This window comes from Amia ocellicauda, chromosome 14 (assembly GCF_036373705.1).
Source record: "Amia ocellicauda isolate fAmiCal2 chromosome 14, fAmiCal2.hap1, whole genome shotgun sequence".
NCBI classification, from domain to species: domain Eukaryota; kingdom Metazoa; phylum Chordata; class Actinopteri; order Amiiformes; family Amiidae; genus Amia; species Amia ocellicauda.
Window position 1 is genome coordinate 24439734 of NC_089863.1, and position 19955 is coordinate 24459688.

At 51.8% G+C, this 19955-nt stretch overlaps 3 protein-coding genes across 3 annotated transcripts; 2 read left to right on the forward strand and 1 right to left on the reverse strand.

Moving 5' to 3' along the window:
- The first annotated feature begins 236 nt into the window (after positions 1-236).
- On the forward strand, positions 237-12872 carry plin6 (perilipin 6). The gene is made up of 8 exons (XM_066721297.1): positions 237-412; positions 1411-1455; positions 2100-2298; positions 2633-2715; positions 2853-3102; positions 4065-4249; positions 7988-8266; positions 10570-12872. The coding sequence occupies exons 2-8, from the start codon at positions 1426-1428 to the stop codon at positions 10990-10992; spliced, it is 1449 nt and encodes a 482-aa protein (XP_066577394.1). The 5' UTR covers positions 237-412; positions 1411-1425; the 3' UTR covers positions 10993-12872.
- Positions 12873-12964: 92 nt separating this feature from the next.
- Positions 12965-15072, reverse strand: LOC136767497 (ras-related and estrogen-regulated growth inhibitor-like protein). The gene is made up of 4 exons (XM_066721298.1): positions 14768-15072; positions 14491-14544; positions 14222-14298; positions 12965-14059 (listed from the first exon to the last, which is right to left on the reverse strand). The coding sequence occupies exons 1-4, from the start codon at positions 14880-14882 to the stop codon at positions 13595-13597; spliced, it is 711 nt and encodes a 236-aa protein (XP_066577395.1). The 5' UTR covers positions 14883-15072; the 3' UTR covers positions 12965-13594.
- A 1569-nt stretch (positions 15073-16641) lies between these two features.
- Positions 16642-19635, forward strand: cks1b (CDC28 protein kinase regulatory subunit 1B). Its single transcript, XM_066721299.1, has 3 exons — positions 16642-17041; positions 18762-18889; positions 19038-19635. The coding sequence occupies exons 1-3, from the start codon at positions 16983-16985 to the stop codon at positions 19088-19090; spliced, it is 240 nt and encodes a 79-aa protein (XP_066577396.1). The 5' UTR covers positions 16642-16982; the 3' UTR covers positions 19091-19635.
- The last annotated feature ends 320 nt before the right edge of the window (positions 19636-19955 follow it).

Sequence of the window (19955 nt, forward strand, 5' to 3'; positions counted from 1 at the left end):
CTGCTGGACTGGACTGTGTCTCTGCAGGACCAGGGCTGGAGAGTCTCGTGTGACTCTCACAGGCCTGTAGATCTCATTCTTCTTCACGCTGCGAATGGAAGCTGCGATTTTCCAATTTTCCCCCTGTTGGAGCAGCGCGGTCACATGGTGGCCCACCGTGCCAAATCCTGATCCACTCCTTGCTGGCCTCGTCATGGGGAGAAGAAAGGCAGAGCGGTGGGGGAGGAGAAGGGAAGGACAGAAGAGATTTGGGACAGACGGAGGAAGGAGGGCGTCCACAGGGGAGTCCTCACAAGAGCTCAGAAGCTGAGAGAGAGAGGAGAGAGAGAGAAGTGGTCTCAGGCACGTCTCAATCTATCCATCCATCTTTTCAAGAACCGTCATCTTCTTAAGGGACTGCTAAGCAGGGCAGGTAAGTCATTATGTTTTATATCAGGGGTTCCCAGCCCTGGCCCCTCTGCTGTTTTTTGTTCCAACCGAGCTCTCAATTACTTAATTGACCCTTAATTGAACAAATTCTTAAATCAAAGCCTTTTCATTATTTTTAACAGTAGGGGTTTTAAGTGAAGTATAAAATTGTCTAAGGAAAATATTATCTTATTAAGGAACCAACTTTATACCAGTTACACAAATTAAACATTCAAATGTAATCAAAGTACATCAATTAAGGGTTCAATTAAGTAATTGAGAGCTCGGTTGGAATTAAAACCAGGGTTGGGAACCACTGTTTTATATGAATCCCAGAAGTATGTCTAACTGTTGTGGGTGAATAGTGCTTGACATTGTGTAGTGAATCACTTTTTTATTATTATTTAATAGAACGCTAGCTTCCCACAGCCTGAATGGATGCATTTAATTGCATGTGTTTCAGGTCCATCAATGCGTGTGTGTCTGTGTTGCTGATTTGTCCGTTGGTTTTCAGTTTTCCGTGTCATGTTGTGCGCCCAGTTATGAAAAGGTGGCTGATGTGACCTACTGTAATAATTGGAAGGCAAGCCGGGGATCTTTCCATAACTGGTTGGGGGGTCTTTTTAACACAATAATGTGTCGTCCCCCCCACCAAGCAGACTTAAAAAGACACATTGTTTTTGTTGTTGTTTTCGTAAAAAATGGTGTCGTCAATCGCAACGGCACTATTGCTGAACCCTCTTTTGTTTTGATGTAACTGCCTCCCCCCACACACCCTGGGGTTGTCTAACCACCGTCCCAGATCTCATTGGCCACGCGGTGGTGGTTTGGGCTGTGAACGACTCCTGTCCTGTTCTTTCATGTTTTTATGCAGTTTAATAATCTCCAGAAACCTGTATGAGTTGTCATGCTGAACCGCAGGGCCTTGTGTTGCTTTTTACAACAAAAAACTGCTTTGTTTTTGTTTTTTGAATCAGTTTTTGTTTCTTGTTTTCCCTTCAGAGCTTCTGTGGCAGAATGTCAGATTCCATACATTACAACAGTGAGGTAAGCATGTTCCGGTACAGTCCAGTACAGTCCAGGACATTTGTTGAAGTCTCTGGCTTTTTTTTTTTTCATTAAAGACCAAATTACATCATTATTCGTATTTATTAATAGTATAATTATAGGTAGTAATAGTATTATGAGGAGGAGTAGTGTTATTAAGAGTAGCAGTAGCAGTAGTATTATTTGTATTATAATATTATTATTATGTGTAGTAGTAACAGCACCTGTATTATGTGTAGTAGTAGTATCACTAGTATTAGAATGTGTAGTTGGAGGTTCAGTAGTATTATTATGTGTAGTAGTAGTAGTAGCAGTTGTATTTGTTGTGTAGTAGTAGTAGCACTAGTATTAGAATGTGTAGTAGTAGTATCGGTTGTATTATGTGCAGTAGCAGCAGCAGTATAATTATGATGTGTAGTAGTAGTATTCTGTGTAGTAGTAGTTGTCGTAGTAGTAGCTGTAGTATTATTAAGTGTAGTAGTAGTCGTCATAGTACCAGTAGTAGTATTCTGTGTAGTAGTAGTTGTCATAGTAGCAGCAGTAGTATTATTAAGTGTAGTAGTAGTCATCATAGTACCAGTAGTAGTATTCTTTGTAGTTGTAGTAGTAACAGTCCTATAAGTAACCCCGTGCCGCCCCTCCAGGCCAGCGCCATGCTCCGCGCCGCCCAGCTGCCCCTGGTCAGCTCCACGCTGCAGGTGGTGGCCTCGGTGTATCTGGAGGCCAAGGGCCGGCTGCCCCTGCTGGCCTGGGTGGGAGCCGTGGCCGAGCTGAGCCTCCGCAGCCTGACCCTGGCCACCGCCCAGCAGGCTGCGCCCCTCCTGGACAGACTGGAGCCCCAGCGTGAGTGAGCCGGAGAAAGAGAGAGAAAGAGGGGGACAGAGAGAGTGAGAGGGACACAGAGAGAGAGGGGCAGAGAAAGAGAGGGACATAGAAAGAGAGAGACCGGGACAGAGAAAGAGAGAGAGCAGGACAGAGAGACGGACACAGAGGGGCACAAAGAGAGAGGTGACAGAAAGAGCAAGAGAGAGAGGGACACAGAGAGAGAGACAGGAAGAGAGTGAGAGGGACACAGAGTGAGAGAGAGGGACAGAGAGTATGAGAGGGGCAGAGAGAGAGAGAGAAGTCCTTCGATAAGGCTGAGAAACTGGATCATCTTCACAATCTCTCTCCACAGTCGCGGTTGCCAACAGCTATGCCTGCATGGGGCTGGACCAGCTGGAGAAGAGATTCCCCGTCCTGCAGCAGTCCGCAGAGGAGGTGCCACTTCCTGCGTCTGTCCCTCTCTCTCTCTCTCTCAATGTTGGATTAATGTAGTCAGTTTTTCACTCAGATAGTCAGTCAGTCTGTATTAATGCCTCCTCTCTCTCTCCCTCCGACTCTGCCCCCAATCCCAGGTGATTGGTCATCTGAAGGACGCCCTGTACCTGACCCTGGACGACCTCCAGCTGCGGGTGAACAAGGAGATGGACCGGGTGGCGGACCGGACCAGCTCGGTGGTGGAGGGGTCGCGCGTCCTTGTGGCGACCCAGCTGCACGCGCTGCAGCGCTCCGCCCTCGGGGGGGCCCTGGCCTCCGGGCTGGACGAGCTGCTGAGCCGCTCTGAGGAGGCGGCCCAACTCTACCTGCCCCTGAGCGACGAGCTGAGTGAGTGAGGGAGGGAGGGAGGGAGAGAGCAGGGACAGGAAACAGGGTTTATTTACAGCATCAATTTAAATCTGACCCAAATCAGTTTCACCCACTAGAGGGAGCCAAAGCCTTGTCTGTGAGTTTGAGTGCGTGAGTGTCTGAGTGTGAGAGAGTGTGAGTGTGTGGGTGGGTGTGTGAGAGTGTCTGTGTGTGTGTGTATGTGTGTGTGTGTGTGTGTGTGAGTGTGTTTGTGTGTTAGTGAGAGTGTGTGTGTGTTTGTATTTGTGGGTGTGTGTGTGAGAGAGAGAGTGAGAGAGTGTGAGAGTTTGTGTGTGTGTGAGAGTGTGTATGAGTGAGTATATGTTTGTGTGTATGTGCGTGGGTGAGATTGTGTGAGGGTGTGTATGTGTGTGTGAATGTGTCTTTATTATATATAGCGCCTTTCACATACACACATTCCCAAGCTCTCTACAGTAAAAACAGGCAGCAACACATTGATTTAAAATAATAATAAACCATTAGACCATTCCTTAGCAATAATCATTACAGCGACTTACAAACAACTCTCATGATGTTATAAATATCAATTAAAACAATATGTAATAATAGGTATTTAAAGGGGCTCATGTTCCTCCCTGAGGGGCGACACTGCACTGAGAGACGTGCAGCTGGAGGAGTCTTGTCATCTTTTTGGGCATGTCTCCTTTTATTTTTACATCTTGTGTTTTGATTGCCTGGCTTGTTTACGTGCCGAGCTCTGTGGCACGTCTGATAGCGGTGACGTCACTTCCTGCCCGCGTACATTCCATCCTTAACCTGTCAACCTGCCAGAGCAAACAGAGGCCAAAACATGCTAATCTCTGCACGTCTGTCTGTCACTCGGGCTCAGACCCTGCCATTGTCAGCGACTGTTTCATGATTTGTAATGTTCTACACATGATTCGATGCCTTTTCTTTCTTCCTTTCTTTCTCTCTCGCAGCGTGGGAGCTGGCGCAGAGGATGCAGCCCTATGAGGACAGTGAGGACGAGGAGGGTGGCCCGGGCATGGCGTTGCGTGTGCGGGGGCTGCTGCTGCATGTGGGGCTGCTCTCCTACCACCAGGCCCTGCTGTTTTGGGACCAGGTAGAGCACGGCCTGGACACCCTGAGACAGCTGGCCGACACGGTGAGCCTCCACATGCGCTGACACACTGCAACGTCACGCACTGACACACTGCAACACGCACTGACGCACTGCAACACACACCGACACACTGCGACACGCACTGACACACTATGACTGACACACTGCAATACCACACACTGAGTCAATGTGACACACACTGACTCACTGCGACATGCACTGACACACTATGACACCCACACAGACTCACTGTGACATGCACTGAAACACAAAGACACTCTCTGACACTCTAAGACACGCATTGACACACTATGACACGCACGCACTGACGCACTGCAACACCACGCACTGACTCACTGCGGAACGCACTGACACGCTGTGACACGCAAGCACTGACTCACTGTGACATGCACTGACACACTAAGACACGCACTGACGCACTGCGACACACACTGACACACTGTGACACGCACTGACACAAAATGACAGCCCTGACGGCCGTGACAGCCCTGCACGGGCACACCTGAGCCCCAGTCCCAGTCCACGCTCTGCCCCCCCGCCCCAGCCCCAGCCGCTGTGTGCTCGAGCTGTGTGGGCTGATGTACAGACCGCCTCGCTGTGCTGCAGTCTGGATACGTGCTCAGTGCCATGGCGCAGCTGTCCGCCCCTGCCCCCGGCACGACCCGGCTTCCGGCCTACATGTTGAGACACAGCTGCCCAGGGCCAGAGACGGGGAAGCAGGTTATTATAGCGGGGCTGGCGGGTAATTAAGTGTTCCAGAGCAGGGTCCCTGTGGAGGTCTGGCAGACATGGACCCACACACAGACAGAGAGAGAGAGAGAGGGAGGGAGAGAGATGGGGAGAGGGAGGGAGGGAGAGAGACAGAGGTAGAGACATAGAGGTAAAGAAAGAGGGAAAGAGAGCTGGGGAGAGGAGGAGAGAGATGGGGAGAGGGAGGGCAAACGAGGTAGAGAGAGATGGGGAGAGGGATAGAGAGAGATGGGGATGGGGAGGGAGAGGGAGAGAGAGATGGGGAGAGGGAGGGAAAGCGAGGTAGAGAGAGATGTGGACATAGAAAGGGAGAGAGGGAGAGGGATAGAGAGATGGGGAGGGAGAGAGAGAGATGGGGAGAGGGAGGGAAAGAGATGGGGATGTGGAGGGAGAGGGAATGAGAGAGATGGGGGAGGGAGGGAGAGGTAGAGAGAGGGAAAGAGATGGGGAGAGGTGGAGAGAGATGGAGAGAGGGAGGGAAATCGAGGGAGAGAGAGGCAGAGAGGTAGAGAAAGAGAGGGAAAGAGCTGGGGAGAGGAGCAGAGAGATGGGGGGAGGGAGAGGGAGAGGGATAGAGAGAGAGATGTACCCAATTGCTTTGGCAATACTTGTGTGAAAACATATCATGCCAATAAAGCTTGTTTTGAATTTGAATTTGAATTTGAGATGGAGAGGGAGAGAGAGAGATGGGAATAGGGAGGGAAAGAGAGGGAGAGAGAGATGGGGGGTGGGGGGAGAGAGTTGTGGAGAGGGAGGGAGAGAGAGAGAGAGACTTGTGATTTATTATTTTATTTATTTTCCATACATGTATGTAATGCTCAATTGCTTTGGCAACACAAATTTGTATTGCCAGTAAAGCTTCTTAAATTGAAATTGAAATTGAAGTCGAGAGAGAGACAGAGAGATAAGGGGAGAAGGAGGGAGAGCCAGAGAGATGTGGAAAGAGAGAGAAAGAGTAAGAGAGAAAGAGAGCCACCAGCATCTGGCTCTCCTTATAACAGAAGGCGAGGAACTAGCCTAAAAGTCAAGTTCTCACACACACTCACGTACGCACTGTAGATACGAACGCACTGATACTGAACCCGCACAGTGACAGGTGTGCGATACAAACATGATTCATATTTATTGTTGTTTTTTAATGTTGTGTATTTAAGAGCGGTCAAACAGACATTAATTTAATTCATAAATGAGTGTGTGTGAGTGTTAGTGAGTGTGTGGGACAGATGTCAGCTGCTGCACGGGGACGCTGGCTGCAGACGTGTCCTCTGGGACAGTGCCTACGTGTGCCTTGGGAGCTCGCTGCTGCTGCTGCCGCAGAGATAGACAGATACCGAGAGAGAGAGAGTGAGGGGGGGGGACAGAGATCTACAGTGACAGAGGAGTGGAGGGACATACAGACGAAGAGCAATGCGGGGCAAAGACCTTTTTCAGAACTAGGCTGCTAGAAAATAACCCCTTTTGGCTCTGACTGACAGGCGTGGGGAGGGACATGGCACAGGTTTACACGAACGTTTAGGCCCGAGGGTGGATGTGCGTGACCAATGTCATGTATGTTGTTATGTGTGTCTCTCTCTCTCTCTTCTCTCTGCTCTTTCTCTTTCTTTCTCTTGTGCCTTTGGATTTTATCTCTTATGTGTCTTCTCTCTTTCTCTGTCTGTCTTTCTTCATTTTGTAAAATACATTTTCTTCGAAGTTCAAGCACTTACCCTCCCTCATTCCCTCCCAAACAACAACACACACACACACACACACACACACACACACACTCAACAAAAGTGAAGGCCGCGAGTGTGGCAGCGCAGTCTTTGGCCCCTGGGTGACCGGGCTGAGCTGTCAGGCAGGGTGGCAGTGCGGGGTTAATGTGTGGCAGCCAGTGAGGCGTGACGGTGCTGTGTGTGCAGTCCATGCCTCACACACACACACACACACACACACACACACACACACACACACAGGAGAGGAGAGAGGTGTGAGGAGAGAAAGATCCAGAGAGGAACGTGAGCAGCACCGAGCCAGATACTCGGCAGGGGGCGGCGTTTGGGCAGCACCAGGCCGGGGGGGCGGCTCTGAGCTGCTCTGTGCCACAAGAGTGCTGCTTCTGCACTAGCACTGAGGGGAACATGCTCTCTCCATCTGTCGCTCTCTCTCTTTCTCTCTCTCCCTCCATTTTCTTCTACTCTCAGTCTCCTTCTCCTTCCCTGTCTCCCTCTCCCTCTCCCCCTCACCTTCCCTCTCTCCCTCCCTGTCTCCCTCTGCCTGTCTCCCTCTTTCTCTCCTTCTCTTCTTCCCTCCTTCCCTCACCCCCCACTCGCTCAAACCCCCCCTCTCTCTCCCTCCACACTTTTTGGCCTGTTCTTTCCCTTTTCCTCCTTTTCCTCCTCTGTTTGTGTGTCAAAAAACACCACCTGCCCCCTCCCACCCCCATCCCTCTGTTTTCTCTTCTTGTCCTGTTTAATTTCTTTAATATTTGAATGGGTTGACCCAGATATTCCCTCTAATCATAAGCAGACAGCAACATTGTCGTTGTTGTTGTTGCTGTTGTTGTTGTGCGCCGAGTCGTGTTTACGCCAGACTTCGATTCACGTGGCTTGAGTCGGAGATGGGGGAGGGGGTGTGACCGCCGTCCCCTGAGCGGAATGACCTTGGGGGAAGAGAGAGAGTGAAAAGAAGAAAGAGGAAGAAACAGAGAATGAAGGAGGGAAGGGGAGAGAGAGAGAGTGTGGGAAAGGGAGAGAGAGAAAGAGAATGAGAGAGAGAGAGTTGACTGAGGACACAGTGAGTCTGGGAATGAGGCCGGTTGTGTCTCTTTCTCTTTCTCTCTTTCTCTCTCTCAGCAGGGGTTATTGATGCTACACAGACTTGCCTCCGATCTTAATGTTGTGTTCTGATGGTTAATCACTGAATATAATGGTCCCACTATTCATTAATAACGTCTGACTATACTCCCAAGTTGTTTTTCACCCTGTAAACATCTCTCTCTCTCTCCCTCTCTCCATCCCTCTCTCTCAGGTGGGTCTGACCTACATAGCGGAGACCCTGGTCAGTGTGGCCCAGTGGCTGGCGGCCGGCTATGTGGCGCTGGTCTACCAGCTCCAGGCCCTGCAGACGCTGGCGGTCGGTCAGCTGTCCGCGCTGGCCGGCCACCTGCTCTCCCTGCGGCCGGACAGCCTGTCCGCCCTGCTGCCCGCTGGGGCCCGGGACACCCTGGGCATGGTGGTGGGTGACCTCCGGGAGCTCAGCAAGATCCTGCTGCAGCTGCTCATCAACACCACGCCCCTCTACGACCTGGTGGGTGAGACTCTGCACCCCACGTGCATGTCCCACCCACTCACCTGGGCTTTGACGCAGTGCCACAAGAATGCCAGCAGGGCCGGTTGCCGGTGTACACTGCGTTGCTGCTCGGGTTTCATCCCCAGGTGACCCCTGGTGTAGCTCAGCCTCTCTCTGGGCTCGACCCTGCCAGGCTGGCTCTTTGGTTAATCACTGACCGTCCCACTGTTTCTATTTTCAGAGCTTAGTGGGGGGTGAGTGGGGGAATGTGTGTGTGTGTGTGTGTGTGTGTGTGTGTGTGTGTTTGAGAGAGAGAGAGTGTGTGTCAGTGTGCGTGTAATGTGTGTCAGTTTGTCTGGCTGTCAGTGTGTGTGTGTGTTTGTGAGAGTGAGTGTCAGTGTATGTGTGTGTGTGTGTGTCAGTGTGCATCTGTGTGTGTGTTTGTAAGAGAGAGTGTGTGTATGTGTGTGAGACTATGTGTGTTAGTTTGTCTGTGTGTCAGTGTGTGTGTGAGATTGTGTATGAGTCAGTGTGCATGTGTGTGTGTGAGACTGTGTTTCAGTGTGTGTCAGTTTGTCTGGGTGTCAGTATGTGTGTGTCAGTGTGTCAGTATGCGTCTGTGGTTGTGTGTTTGTGAGAGAGAGATTGTGTGAGTGTCAGCCTGCCAGTGTGTGTAAGTGTGTGTCATTGTGTATCAGTGTGTCAGGGTGTCAGTGTGTGTGTGTCAGTTTGTGTGTCAGGGCATCACTGTATCTGTGTGTGTGTCATTGTGTGTGACAGGGTGTCAGTGTGTGTCACTGTGTGTGTCAGCGTGTTTGTGTGGGGTTCCTGTTGTTGGAGCTGGTAGCAGTAACAGAGCCGCGGGGGGGAGGGTGTGTGTGCTGTCTGATTCATGAGCATTCCTGCAGGCTCGCTGTGTGCGTTAATATTCAACCAGCACCAGCCCCACAGGGAGCCTGCCAGGAGACCGCTGCGTCCGGGGGACTCGGCACATCAGGGGGCGTGGGGGTGATCTGCAGCAGCCACCCACATGCGGTGACATCACCCTGGGTGGGATTTCTCACTGGTCACTGAGAGACAGGAGAGGTGGACACAGAGAGGACAGTGTGGTCACTGAGAGACAGGAGAGGTGGACACAGAGAGGACCGGCACTGCGGTCACTGAGAGACAGGAGAGGTGGACACAGAGAGGACCGGCACTGCGGTCACTGAGAGACAGGAGAGGTGGACAGAGAGGACAGTGTGGTCACTGAGAGACAGGAGAGGTGGACACAGAGAGGACCGGCACTGCGGTCACTGAGAGACAGGAGAGGTGGACAAAGAGAGGACCGGCACTGCGGTCACTGAGAGACAGGAGAGGTGGACACAGAGAGGACTGGCGATGTGGTCACTGAGAGACAGGAGAGGTGGACACAGAGAGGACAGTGTGGTCACTGAGAGACAGGAGAGGTGGACACAGAGAGGACCGGCACTGCGGTCACTGAGAGACAGGAGAGGTGGACACAGAGAGGACTGGCACTGCGGTCACTGAGAGACAGGAGAGGTGGACAGAGAGGACAGTGTGGTCACTGAGAGACAGGAGAGGTGGACACAGAGAGGACCGGCACTGCGGTCACTGAGAGACAGGAGAGGTGGACACAGAGAGGACCGGTGCTGTGGTCACTGAGAGACAGGAGAGGGGACACAGAGAGGACCGGTGCTGTGGTCACTGAGAGACAGGAGAGGGGACACAGAGAGGCACTTTCTCCTGCACTGCAATAAATACTTCTAATACATTTCCCCTCATTTGTGTCTCGTATAAAGGCATTGGCAACACTTCCTGCATGGCCAGTAAAGCACCTGAATTGAACTGAATTGAACTGAACTGAACTGAACTCTGTGTGTGTGTGTGTGTGTGTGTGTGTGTGTGTGTGTGTGTGTGTGTGTGTGTGTGTGCGCGGCCAGTGCAATGGGAACACTGTGTCCCAGCTCTACTTGCCGCAGCATCTGCGTGCTGCCGGGGGGCTGAGAGCAGCGGGGTCCTGATGGTGGGGCTGGAGGGGCTTTTCTCATTAAACCATTTTGTGTAACCAGATTAAGTCAGGCCAGAACAGGCTGTCAGTTACAGCGACGGGGGCCTGATCCAGAGGCCCAGGAGCGTGAGGACACACGCACAAAGCGGGGGCCACTCCGGGCTGCCCTGTGTTGTGTGTGTTCATCCTGTCTAGCTATATACAACTTTATTTTATGTATTGCCTTTATAAGCAAAATGATCTCAAAGTGCTTAACAAATAAAGACAACAACACCATTAACACTTTTTCTCCCTCTCTCTCTCTGTGCAGCTGAGGGAACAGGCCGAGCAGCTGAGCGCGGGCTGGACCAGTCAGGACGACATGTCCGACAGCGGCTCGTCTCGCCGCAGCTCCAGCGACATGGTGCCACCCCGCCGCCCGCGCCAGGCCTACCTGGATGCCCGCTCCCGGCGCGAGCAGACGGGCAAGCCCTCCCCCACCAACGCCAACGGTCGCCGCGGCAGCTGGAAGCTGGACTGGCTGGCCATGCCCGCCGAGCCAGAGCCCGTCTCCCCGTCTCCTCCGCCCCCGGTGCTCACCACGCTGCGCCGCTCCTCCGCCGACGCGCTGCTGGCGCCCATCATGCAGCTGGTCACCCAGAGCCAGCGCGCCTTCGAGTACCTGAGCCCCGCCCCACCAAGCGCCCACGCCCACCCCGAGCTGGCCAGTAACGTGGCGGAGACGGCGGAGTAAGGCGTGGGCTTCCACTCCCCACTGCCTCTCCTCTCTCCTCCTCATTCCTCCCCTCTCCTCCTTCACTCCTCCCCTCTCCTCCCTCGTTCCTCCCTCACTCCTCATCGTTCCTCCTTGTTCCTCCCTCACTCCTCCTCGTTCCTCCCCTCTCCTCCCTCACTGCTCCCCACTCCTCCCTCGTTCCTCCTCGTTCCTCCTCTCTCCTCCCTCACTCCTCGTTCCTCCTCTCTCCTCCCTCACTCCTCCTCATTCCTCCCCTCTCCTCCTTCACTCCTCCCCTCTCCTCCCTCACTGCTCCCCTCTCCTCCCTCGTTCCTCCTCGTTCCTCCTCTCTCCTCCCTCACTCCTCGTTCCTCCTCTCTCCTCCCTCACTCCTCCTCGTTCCTCCCCTCTCCTCCTTCACTCCTCCCCTCTCCTCCCTCGTTCCTCCCTCACTCCTCCTCTCTCCTCCCTCACTCCTCCCCTCTCGTTCCACCCCTCTCCTGCCTCACTGCTCCCCTCTCCTCCCTTGTTCCTCCTCGTTCCTCCTCTCTCCTCCCTCACTCCCCTCGTTCCTCCCTTCTCCTCCCTCGTTCCTCCCTCACTCCTCCTCGTTCCTCCTCTCCTCCCTCACTCCTCCCCTCTCGTTCCTCCCCTCTCCTCCCTCACTGCTCCCCTCTCCTCCCTCGTTTCTCCTCGTTCCTCCTCTCTCCTCCCTCACTCCCCTCTCATTCCTCCCCACTCCTCCTTCACTCCTCCCTTCCCATGCAGAAGGGAGGGAGAGAAAGGGAAGGAAAGAGGGAGGGCAGGAGAGAGGGAGATGGAGAGGGAGAGAGGGCAAGAGAGGGAGAGGGAGGGTCCCACAGTGGAGCAGGACATGGATCTCACCCTTCTGTTGCGTTCCCTTCCATTGCATTACAGTCTCGCTCCCTCCCTCTCTCCCCCTGTGCTGTTCATCCAAAGCATAGTATTCCCGGAATTAGATAATTGGATAACGAGCAATCAGAGAGAGATGTGGTTCCGGTACTCTGCAGATACTCACGGCTGGAGGCGTCAGAGCGCCGCTGTGAACCGCGTCTGTGACTCAGTGTCGCCCGCGAGCCGCCAGCTCCCCCAGCCTCTGTTACGGCATGAATATTCATGAGACTGTGTGGGACTTTATTTAACACCTCGATACCGTGATCAAAACCAACACCATCGCCTTGATTTGTGATGGATTTTGTTTGCCTTTTTAAAGGGGGGAGAGAGAGAGAGAAAGAAAAAGAAAGAAAGAAAACTTTTTTTATTCACGACAGAAAACTCATATTTTGGCGAGACGGGGCGGAGGAGCAGCTGTGCATTTCAGCACGCAGTTTGATTATTATTATTACTGTCTGCGTTGTGACTCCCGTGGGACAGTCACTCTTGTGTTTGTGGGGAGAGGTGCTCCGAGGGGCACAAAAAAATCCCCCCCCCCCCTCTTGGTTTTGGGAAGAGATGGGAATGTTGTCACACGGCTGCCTGGGAGAGGGAAGTGAGCTAAAGTAAGCAAGTGCAAAACCTTGAATTCGTTACTCTCTGGCTTGTTCCGAGGCCCTCGCGTTTGCCGCTTTGGATCGATGCAGCAGAGACTGGTTTTAAACCCTGGTTTCCTTAGCATTGTGTCCTGCCCGTGGCACTTGGTTTTGATCTGCATCATTGTGTTTTATTGCTGCACAGCGCCCACACTGTCCGCTCAGCCCTCGCTCTGCCTCCTCTGGTAGACCGACAGCCTCGAAGCCTCACCCCAGCTTTCTTTTCATTATGAATGTTATTACTATTATTGTGTTGCTGTAGTCATTTGTCAGGTATGTTTAATGTTTTGTGGTGTGACATGATTGCAACACCTAACTGCCGCTTCAGTATAAATAAATTGATAAAGAACAAGACTCTGGGGGTCTGTCTTTGTTGGGGTCCGCGGGGGGAGGGCCCAAAAGGTCAGAGATTCAAGAAACAAGAATGTAATAAACAAACCTGCAGGTCACTTCAAAGCTTTATTTCATTTTTGAATGACATTTTTCTGAAGGTACAAAACACTCAAAACAAACATCTTCGAATTCCTCCACGGCATAGTACAATAATTTATATTTACACAGGTACAGTAAGAACACTGCAGTTCCCCAACGCCTGCAGGGCAAGCATCTACACCCGACCCCCCCCCCCCAGCACAGCCCACACCAGTGACTGCTTCACCCAGAAACCAGCATCATTATGACATCATTAAGGCAACAGACAGGAGAGATGTGGTCACATGGGCAGCAGGGGTCTCCCCAGGCTCCCCTCCCAAGCCCCATCTTCTAGTCAAGCCCAGTCCAGTCCAGCAGGGTCTAAGCCCTGAAGTCTCTTAAATAGATTTCCACCATGGAAAAAAAAAAACCAATAACTGCCCACTGCACTGCAGTGATAAGAGCTTCGCTTCCCTCTCCGTCCTTTCTTTGCAACGTACAGAAAGCCCTCAGCTGATCCCCCAACGAGCACCAACGAGCCATGTCCGTCTCTCCTCCCTGCATCTCTTCCATCTTGATCAGTGTGTCCAACTCCCCTCCATCCCAACCCCCTCTCCACCTCCGTTGTGGATCAGTGCAGTCCGCTTCCCCCCTCTCCCTCACTCCGTCCTCCTCCTGCCGAACACGGCCGACACGCTCCGGACGATGCCGCGCAGCCCGGTGCCCGATCCGGCCCCGCTCCCCTTCCTGGCACCGCGGGCCTCCCTGATGCGCTCCAGCAGGCCGTGGAACACCAGCAGGGCGCCGTGGTGCGCCTCGGCGGCGGACACCTCGAAGAAGCCGCAGTCCGGCCCGGCGGCCAGCGCCAGCAGCCGGCCCTCCTCCGCCGACACCTCCCGCCGGTGCTGCAGGTCCCTCTTGTTGCCCACGATGACGATGGGCGGCATGGCGACAGGCCCGCCGCCCGCCCCGCCCCGGCACCTCCGACTGCCGGCCTGGCGGATCCTCTGCACCTGCTGCCGCACCACCTGGAAGCTCTGGCGGTCGCAGATGCTGTAGACCAGGATGAAGCCGTCCGCCCAGCGCAGCTGCTCCTGGCTGATGATGCCGGCGTCGGCACAGTTCTGGACAGAGAGAGGGAGAGGGAGGTCAGGGTCTGTGCCGAGATAACAAGTGCGACTCAGGATACAAGGCTCTTGGAACCCTGGCTGAACAGAACGTCGCCAACACTCTAGAATCAGAACGCTGGACAGCACTGCGCGGGTGTCCCCCTGCGGATCGCTTACCTCCTGGTACAGAGAGTCCCAGATGTTGAAGCAGATGTCCTTGCCGTCGATCTTGTCGCTGTGGCTGTATATGGATTCTGGAATAAATAAAATGCATACATGAGTAAACGTGATCGGCAGATTCAATAAACACGGTTATTTTGGAAGTGTTTGTGGAATTACTTTTTTACAGTTTCATGGAGCGAAAACACATCCTTTAAAAAAAAAAAAAAAAAAAGCAGCACACATTTGTCCAGGCTGCGGGTTTTGCGTGCGGGGTCGTTGCTCACCTATATCCCCGTACTCGCCGATGAATCTGCGGGTCATGAAGCGCACCGTGAGCGCTGGAGAGAGAGGAGAGGGAGATTTAGTAAGAGCGTCCCAAGTAGTTCCGATTCATTTACCAGCAACAATAACAAAATGAATAAAGTATATTATTATTAGCAATATCTATAGGAGTAGTAGTAGAGCAGTGGTACTATAGTAGTAGCATAATCAGAGGTCAATAGCAAGAGCAGCACTGAAACACTGACACTAAATTATTATTCTTGGCGTTATTGTACTCACCAGACTTGCCCACATTTTCGGCTCCCAGGAGTAAAATATTAGCCTCCACTTTGTGCTGGTTTCCCTCCATCGTCTTGGTGCTCGGATGGACGCCGGGTTTCACCTGCACAACCATTGGGAAACCGGGCGGTCGGTGAGTGAGTGTCGTTTTCCAGGAGTCTGAGGGGTTCTCGGTAATTCCGTCTGGATCTGTTTTCGCACAGAGCGCAGTCTGTCCGCCGGGCGCCGTGCGGGGCTTATATACCGCAGAGAAAATCTGGAATGCGGTGCTGGCCAATCAGAGCGCAGATCGGGGGGTTGTTGATGTTTATAGGAGTTCGACAGAATGAAGGAATTCGAGACCCCCCACTTCCTCTCTCTCTCTCTCTCTCTCTCTCTCTCTCTCTCTCTCTCTCTCTCTCTGCCCCCTACAGCGCCCGGGCAAAGTCTCCGAGCCGAGTAAAACATAAACTGTTTGTCGCGTCCGCACATGCGCCTACAGCACAAACACAGAGGAGGTGAGAGAGGGGGAGAAAAACGGAGGGAGAGGGGGAGTACTTGTGAAATATAGCAGCAGGGGAGGTGAGTTTGTAGCTGGTCATTATTATTTTCAAAGGGTGTTGGGGTGGGGGGGGGGGAGAGGCCATCTGTGCTGGGAACACAGAGACAGAAAACTGCCACCTACAGCAAACCTGCACTGTCCCTCTCGGCCCCCCGTTTCTATGTCTGTCTCTCTGTCGAGGGATAGAATCTCCTCCAGGCCAAGGGTTTCTTACCGAAGTGTCTCAGTCAAACATTTAGTCCGTGTGTCAACCAGTTTATCAATTGGTCAATCAGTCGGTGTGTCAGTCAATCAGCTGGTGTGTCAATCAGTCAGTGTGTCAGTCAGTCAGAATTTCAGTCAGTAAGTCAGTCCGTGTGTCAGTCAGTCAGTGTGTCTGTCAGTCAGTCAGTCAGTGTGTCAATCAGTCAGTAAGTCAGTCAGTCAGTCAGTGTGTTTGTCAGTCAGTAAGTCAGTCCGTGTGTCAGTCAGTGTCTCAGTAAGTCAGTCCGTGTCTGTCAATCACTCAGTGTGTCAGTCAGTCAGTCAGAATGTCAGTCAGTAAGTCAGTTTGTCAGTCAATCAGTCAGTGTGTCAGTCAGTAAGTCAGTCCGTGTGTCAGTCAGTTAGTAAGTCAGTCAGTCAGTAAGTCTGTCAGTCAGTAAGTCAGTCAGTCAGTCAGTCAGTCAGTCAGTGTGTCTGTCAGTCAGTCAGTCAGTCAGTCAGTCAGTCAGTGTGTCAATCAGTCAGTCAGTATTAAACATTACACAGTAAATTAATTTCCATTTAGAGGTTTACAATACATCCTTCTACGTGCAGCAAATCACCAGATGTGCATTTCTGTTTACGTTTTCAAAACAGAACTAAAAAATCAATAACATTTTTCTCAATTGTGTCTAATTTTTTTTCAATGTAATGTATTGGCATGACTTACAAATTTGTGTCACCAAAGCAATTGAACATTGGGAAATAAATAAATAAATACATCTCAATGCCTTATGAAATGTATTAAAGTACAGAAAAAAGAAAAGGACAATATACATTATATTGTATACATAGAAAGAAAGAAAGAAAACATTAATCTTAATATACACAATCATACATTTACTTTTTTTATCAACCGCAGAAATAACAACATACATCAGAAACTAACATTTACAATTACAATCTCTCTCTCTCTCTCTCGTTTAGTTTTGAGATCAATCATTAAATTGTCCAGGAATGCTCCTTTAGGAAATGAAGAAGAAAACAATACTGTAATAAAGGGCGCCATCTGGCGGGCGGTGTGGGGAATGCGATTGCAAACCTGGACCTGAAAGAACCCTCGTGGGGGAAAAGTTGCAGTTGTAGTCACATGACGAGGGTCAGCTCCTCTCCCGACCAATAGGAAACGGCCCCGATCACATGACAGGGGAGTGAGCGCTGTGTGGTTCAATGAGGAAGCGCGGCTGCTAGTTTGAACTATAGCGGGCAAGGAAGAAGACCTGACCAAACAGAAGACTAGATTATTATTATTATTATTATTATTATTATTATTATTATTATTATTATTATTATTATTATTATTATTGCTTCGTCCTCGTCGTTTTTTTTGTTTTTTTTTTTAAATTTAAATACTGTACTTCCAGCAGTGTCTAAAACACCCCTCACATCGATATCTGTTATTATTAGTATCGGTTGTTGCGTCACGGCGTCATGTCTCAGAAACAGATCTATTACTCGGATAAATACGACGATGGGAAGTTTGAATACCGGTAAGACCCCCTGCTGTCCCCTCCTGTGTCTCTGTTTCTTCTGGCTTTCCCCATTTCCTGTCCCCCTCTCCGCCACCCTTATTTCGTTTTTTTGTGTTTTTCCTCCATTTGTCCTCTCTGTGTCCACCTCTCCTGTCTCTCAGTGACCGCAGCACCGGTCCTCTCTGTGTCCCCTCTCCTGTCTCTCAGTGACCGCAGCACCGGTCCTCTCTGTGTCCACCTCTCCTGTCTCTCAGTGACCACACTGTCCTCTCTGTGTCCACCTCTCCTGTCTCTCAGTGACCGCAGCACCGGTCCTCTCTGTGTCCACCTCTCCTGTCTCTCAGTGACCGCACTGTCCTCTCTGTCCACCTCTCCTGTCTCTCAGTGACCGCAGGGCCGGTCCTCTCTGTGTCCACCTCTCCTGTCTCTCAGTGACCGCAGGGCCGGTCCTCTCTGTGTCCACCTCTCCTGTCTCTCAGTGACCACACTGTCCTCTCTGTGTCAACCTCTCCTGTCTCTCAGTGACCACACTGTCCTCTCTGTCCACCTCTCCTGTCTCTCAGTGACCACACTGTCCTCTCTGTCCACCTCTCCTGTCTCTCAGTGACCGCAGCACCGGTCCTCTCTGTGTCCACATCTCCTGTCTCTCAGTGACCACACTGTCCTCTCTGTGTCCACCTCTCCTGTCTCTCAGTGACCACACTGTCCTCTCTGTCCACCTCTCCTGTCTCTCAGTGACCGCAGCACCGGTCCTCTCTGTGTCCACATCTCCTGTCTCTCAGTGACCACACTGTCCTCTCTGTGTCCACCTCTCCTGTCTCTCAGTGACCACAGGGCCGGTCCTCTCTGTGTCCACCTCTCCTGTCTCTCAGTGACCACACTGTCCTCTCTGTCCACCTCTCCTGTCTCTCAGTGACCACACTGTCCTCTCTGTCCACCTCTCCTGTCTCTCAGTGACCGCAGCACCGGTCCTCTCTGTGTCCACATCTCCTGTCTCTCAGTGACCACACTGTCCTCTCTGTGTCCACCTCTCCTGTCTCTCAGTGACCGCAGCACCGGTCCACTCTGTGTCCACCTCTCCTGTCTCTCAGTGACCACACTGTCCTCTCTGTCCACCTCTCCTGTCTCTCAGTGACCGCAGCACCGGTCCTCTCTGTGTCCACATCTCCTGTCTCTCAGTGACCACACTGTCCTCTCTGTGTCCACCTCCTCTGTCTCTCAGTGACCACAGGGCCGGTCCTCTCTGTGTCCACCTCTCCTGTCTCTCAGTGACCACACTGTCCTCTCTGTCCACCTCTCCTGTCTCTCAGTGACCACACTGTCCTCTCTGTCCACCTCTCCTGTCTCTCAGTGACCGCAGCACCGGTCCTCTCTGTGTCCACATCTCCTGTCTCTCAGTGACCACACTGTCCTCTCTGTGTCCACATCTCCTGTCTCTCAGTGACCACACTGTCCTCTCTGTGTCCACCTCTCCTGTCTCTCAGTGACCGCAGCACCGGTCCACTCTGTGTCCACCTCTCCTGTCTCTCAGTGACCGCAGCACCGGTCCTCTCTGTGTCCACCTCTCCTGTCTCTCAGTGACCGCAGCACCGGTCCTCTCTGTGTCCACCTCTCCTGTCTCTCAGTGACCGCAGCGCTGGGCCTCTCTCTCTCTCTGGGTCTCTATCTGTGTCTCTGTGACTACCTCTGTTTTTCTGTCTCTGACTGTCTGTCTGTCTGTCTGCCTGTCTGCCTGCAGGCACGTGATGTTGCCCAAGGAAATCGCCAGGCTGGTGCCCAAGACCCATCTGATGTCAGAGACGGAGTGGCGCAATCTGGGCGTGCAGCAGAGCCAGGGCTGGGTGCACTACATGATCCACGAGCCAGGTCAGACAGACAGATATGTGGAAACACACACACACACACAGTGAGGGACAGACATACATGTGTAACTGCCTGCCCCCTCTCTTTCTCTCTCTCTTCCTCTCCTTCTTTCCAGCACCTCTCTCACCCCCCTCTCTCTCTCTTTCCTCAGAGCCACATATCCTTCTCTTCAGGAGACCCATGCCCCAGCCTGTTAGCAAGTAAAAGAGAGAGGGATGGATGGAGGGAGGGAGACAGGAGTGATGGAGGGAGAGATGGACTGAATTTGACTCGGAGGCTGAAGAGATGTGAGGAGGAGGCATGAAGGCACTTCTCCCTGCACTTCAGCCTCAGTCCTGTAGGCAGAGTACCTCTGGGAGGAGCTGGACCAGCTGAATCTGGGTCTCTGCGCCGGACACACCTCTCTCTCTGTGCTACTCCAGGACCTGCGCGGCGCTTGTAGAATTGTGTACTGTACTATATTGCATTTTATTATAGTATATTGTACTGTTGTGTATTGTGCTGGGCTGCACGTGTGTGTGTGTGTGTGTGTGTGTGAGAGAGAGAGAGAAAGAGAGAGAGAGAGAGAGAGAGGTGCGTCCATCCTTTACCCATGCCCTCTCTGTCTCGTGAAGATGACAGATGTGGGTTTGAGTTAAACAACTAAAACATAGAGTTAATTAAAATAATGTTTTGTGCCTTTTCCAAAATAACTGTAAAGCTGGTCTGTAACAATAACCATTACGAATAAATCTATTTTTTGAGAGAAAGACAGTGGGTTTTTGTCGTTTGCAGCTGTTCCAGTGTAAGAAACACAGGCGATTGGGACGGGTGATCTGCAAATTCCACAGTCGATTCCTGTTTTGTATTTAATGGTTTGTTTATTATCTTAGTCCACACTTCAACAAACTCTGGCCATGTAGCATTGATTAATTGGTCTAGTTAAATTTGAACAATATATAGTAACTGAATCATCAATTATCTACAAATTGAAGGGATATGAACCCATGCCACTTTATGAACACGATTTGTTTAACCTTAAAAGTGCCAGCATATTTTGCCCCCTAAAAGCACCAACGGGGTGTACTTT

What these genes read in the sequence shown, in the direction of transcription:
- plin6 (XM_066721297.1), top strand. Translation starts at nt 1,426, where the DNA reads ATGTCAGATTCCATACATTACAACAGTGAG. An exon ending in CCATACATTACAACAGTGAG is followed by an intron (nt 1,456 to 2,099) that starts GTAAGCATGTTC and finishes CCGCCCCTCCAG; the next exon opens with GCCAGCGCCATGCTCCGCGC. An exon ending in TGCAGCAGTCCGCAGAGGAG is followed by an intron (nt 2,716 to 2,852) that starts GTGCCACTTCCT and finishes CCCCAATCCCAG; the next exon opens with GTGATTGGTCATCTGAAGGA.
- LOC136767497 (XM_066721298.1), bottom strand. Translation starts at nt 14,882, where the DNA reads ATGGTTGTGCAGGTGAAACCCGGCGTCCATCCGAGCACCAAGACGATG. An exon ending in CGAAAATGTGGGCAAGTCTG is followed by an intron (nt 14,545 to 14,767) that starts GTGAGTACAATA and finishes CTCTCTCTCCAG; the next exon opens with CGCTCACGGTGCGCTTCATG. An exon ending in CGGCGAGTACGGGGATATAG is followed by an intron (nt 14,299 to 14,490) that starts GTGAGCAACGAC and finishes TATTTATTCCAG; the next exon opens with AATCCATATACAGCCACAGC.
- cks1b (XM_066721299.1), top strand. Translation starts at nt 16,983, where the DNA reads ATGTCTCAGAAACAGATCTATTACTCGGATAAATACGACGATGGGAAG. An exon ending in GATGGGAAGTTTGAATACCG is followed by an intron (nt 17,042 to 18,761) that starts GTAAGACCCCCT and finishes GTCTGCCTGCAG; the next exon opens with GCACGTGATGTTGCCCAAGG. An exon ending in CTACATGATCCACGAGCCAG is followed by an intron (nt 18,890 to 19,037) that starts GTCAGACAGACA and finishes CTCTTTCCTCAG; the next exon opens with AGCCACATATCCTTCTCTTC.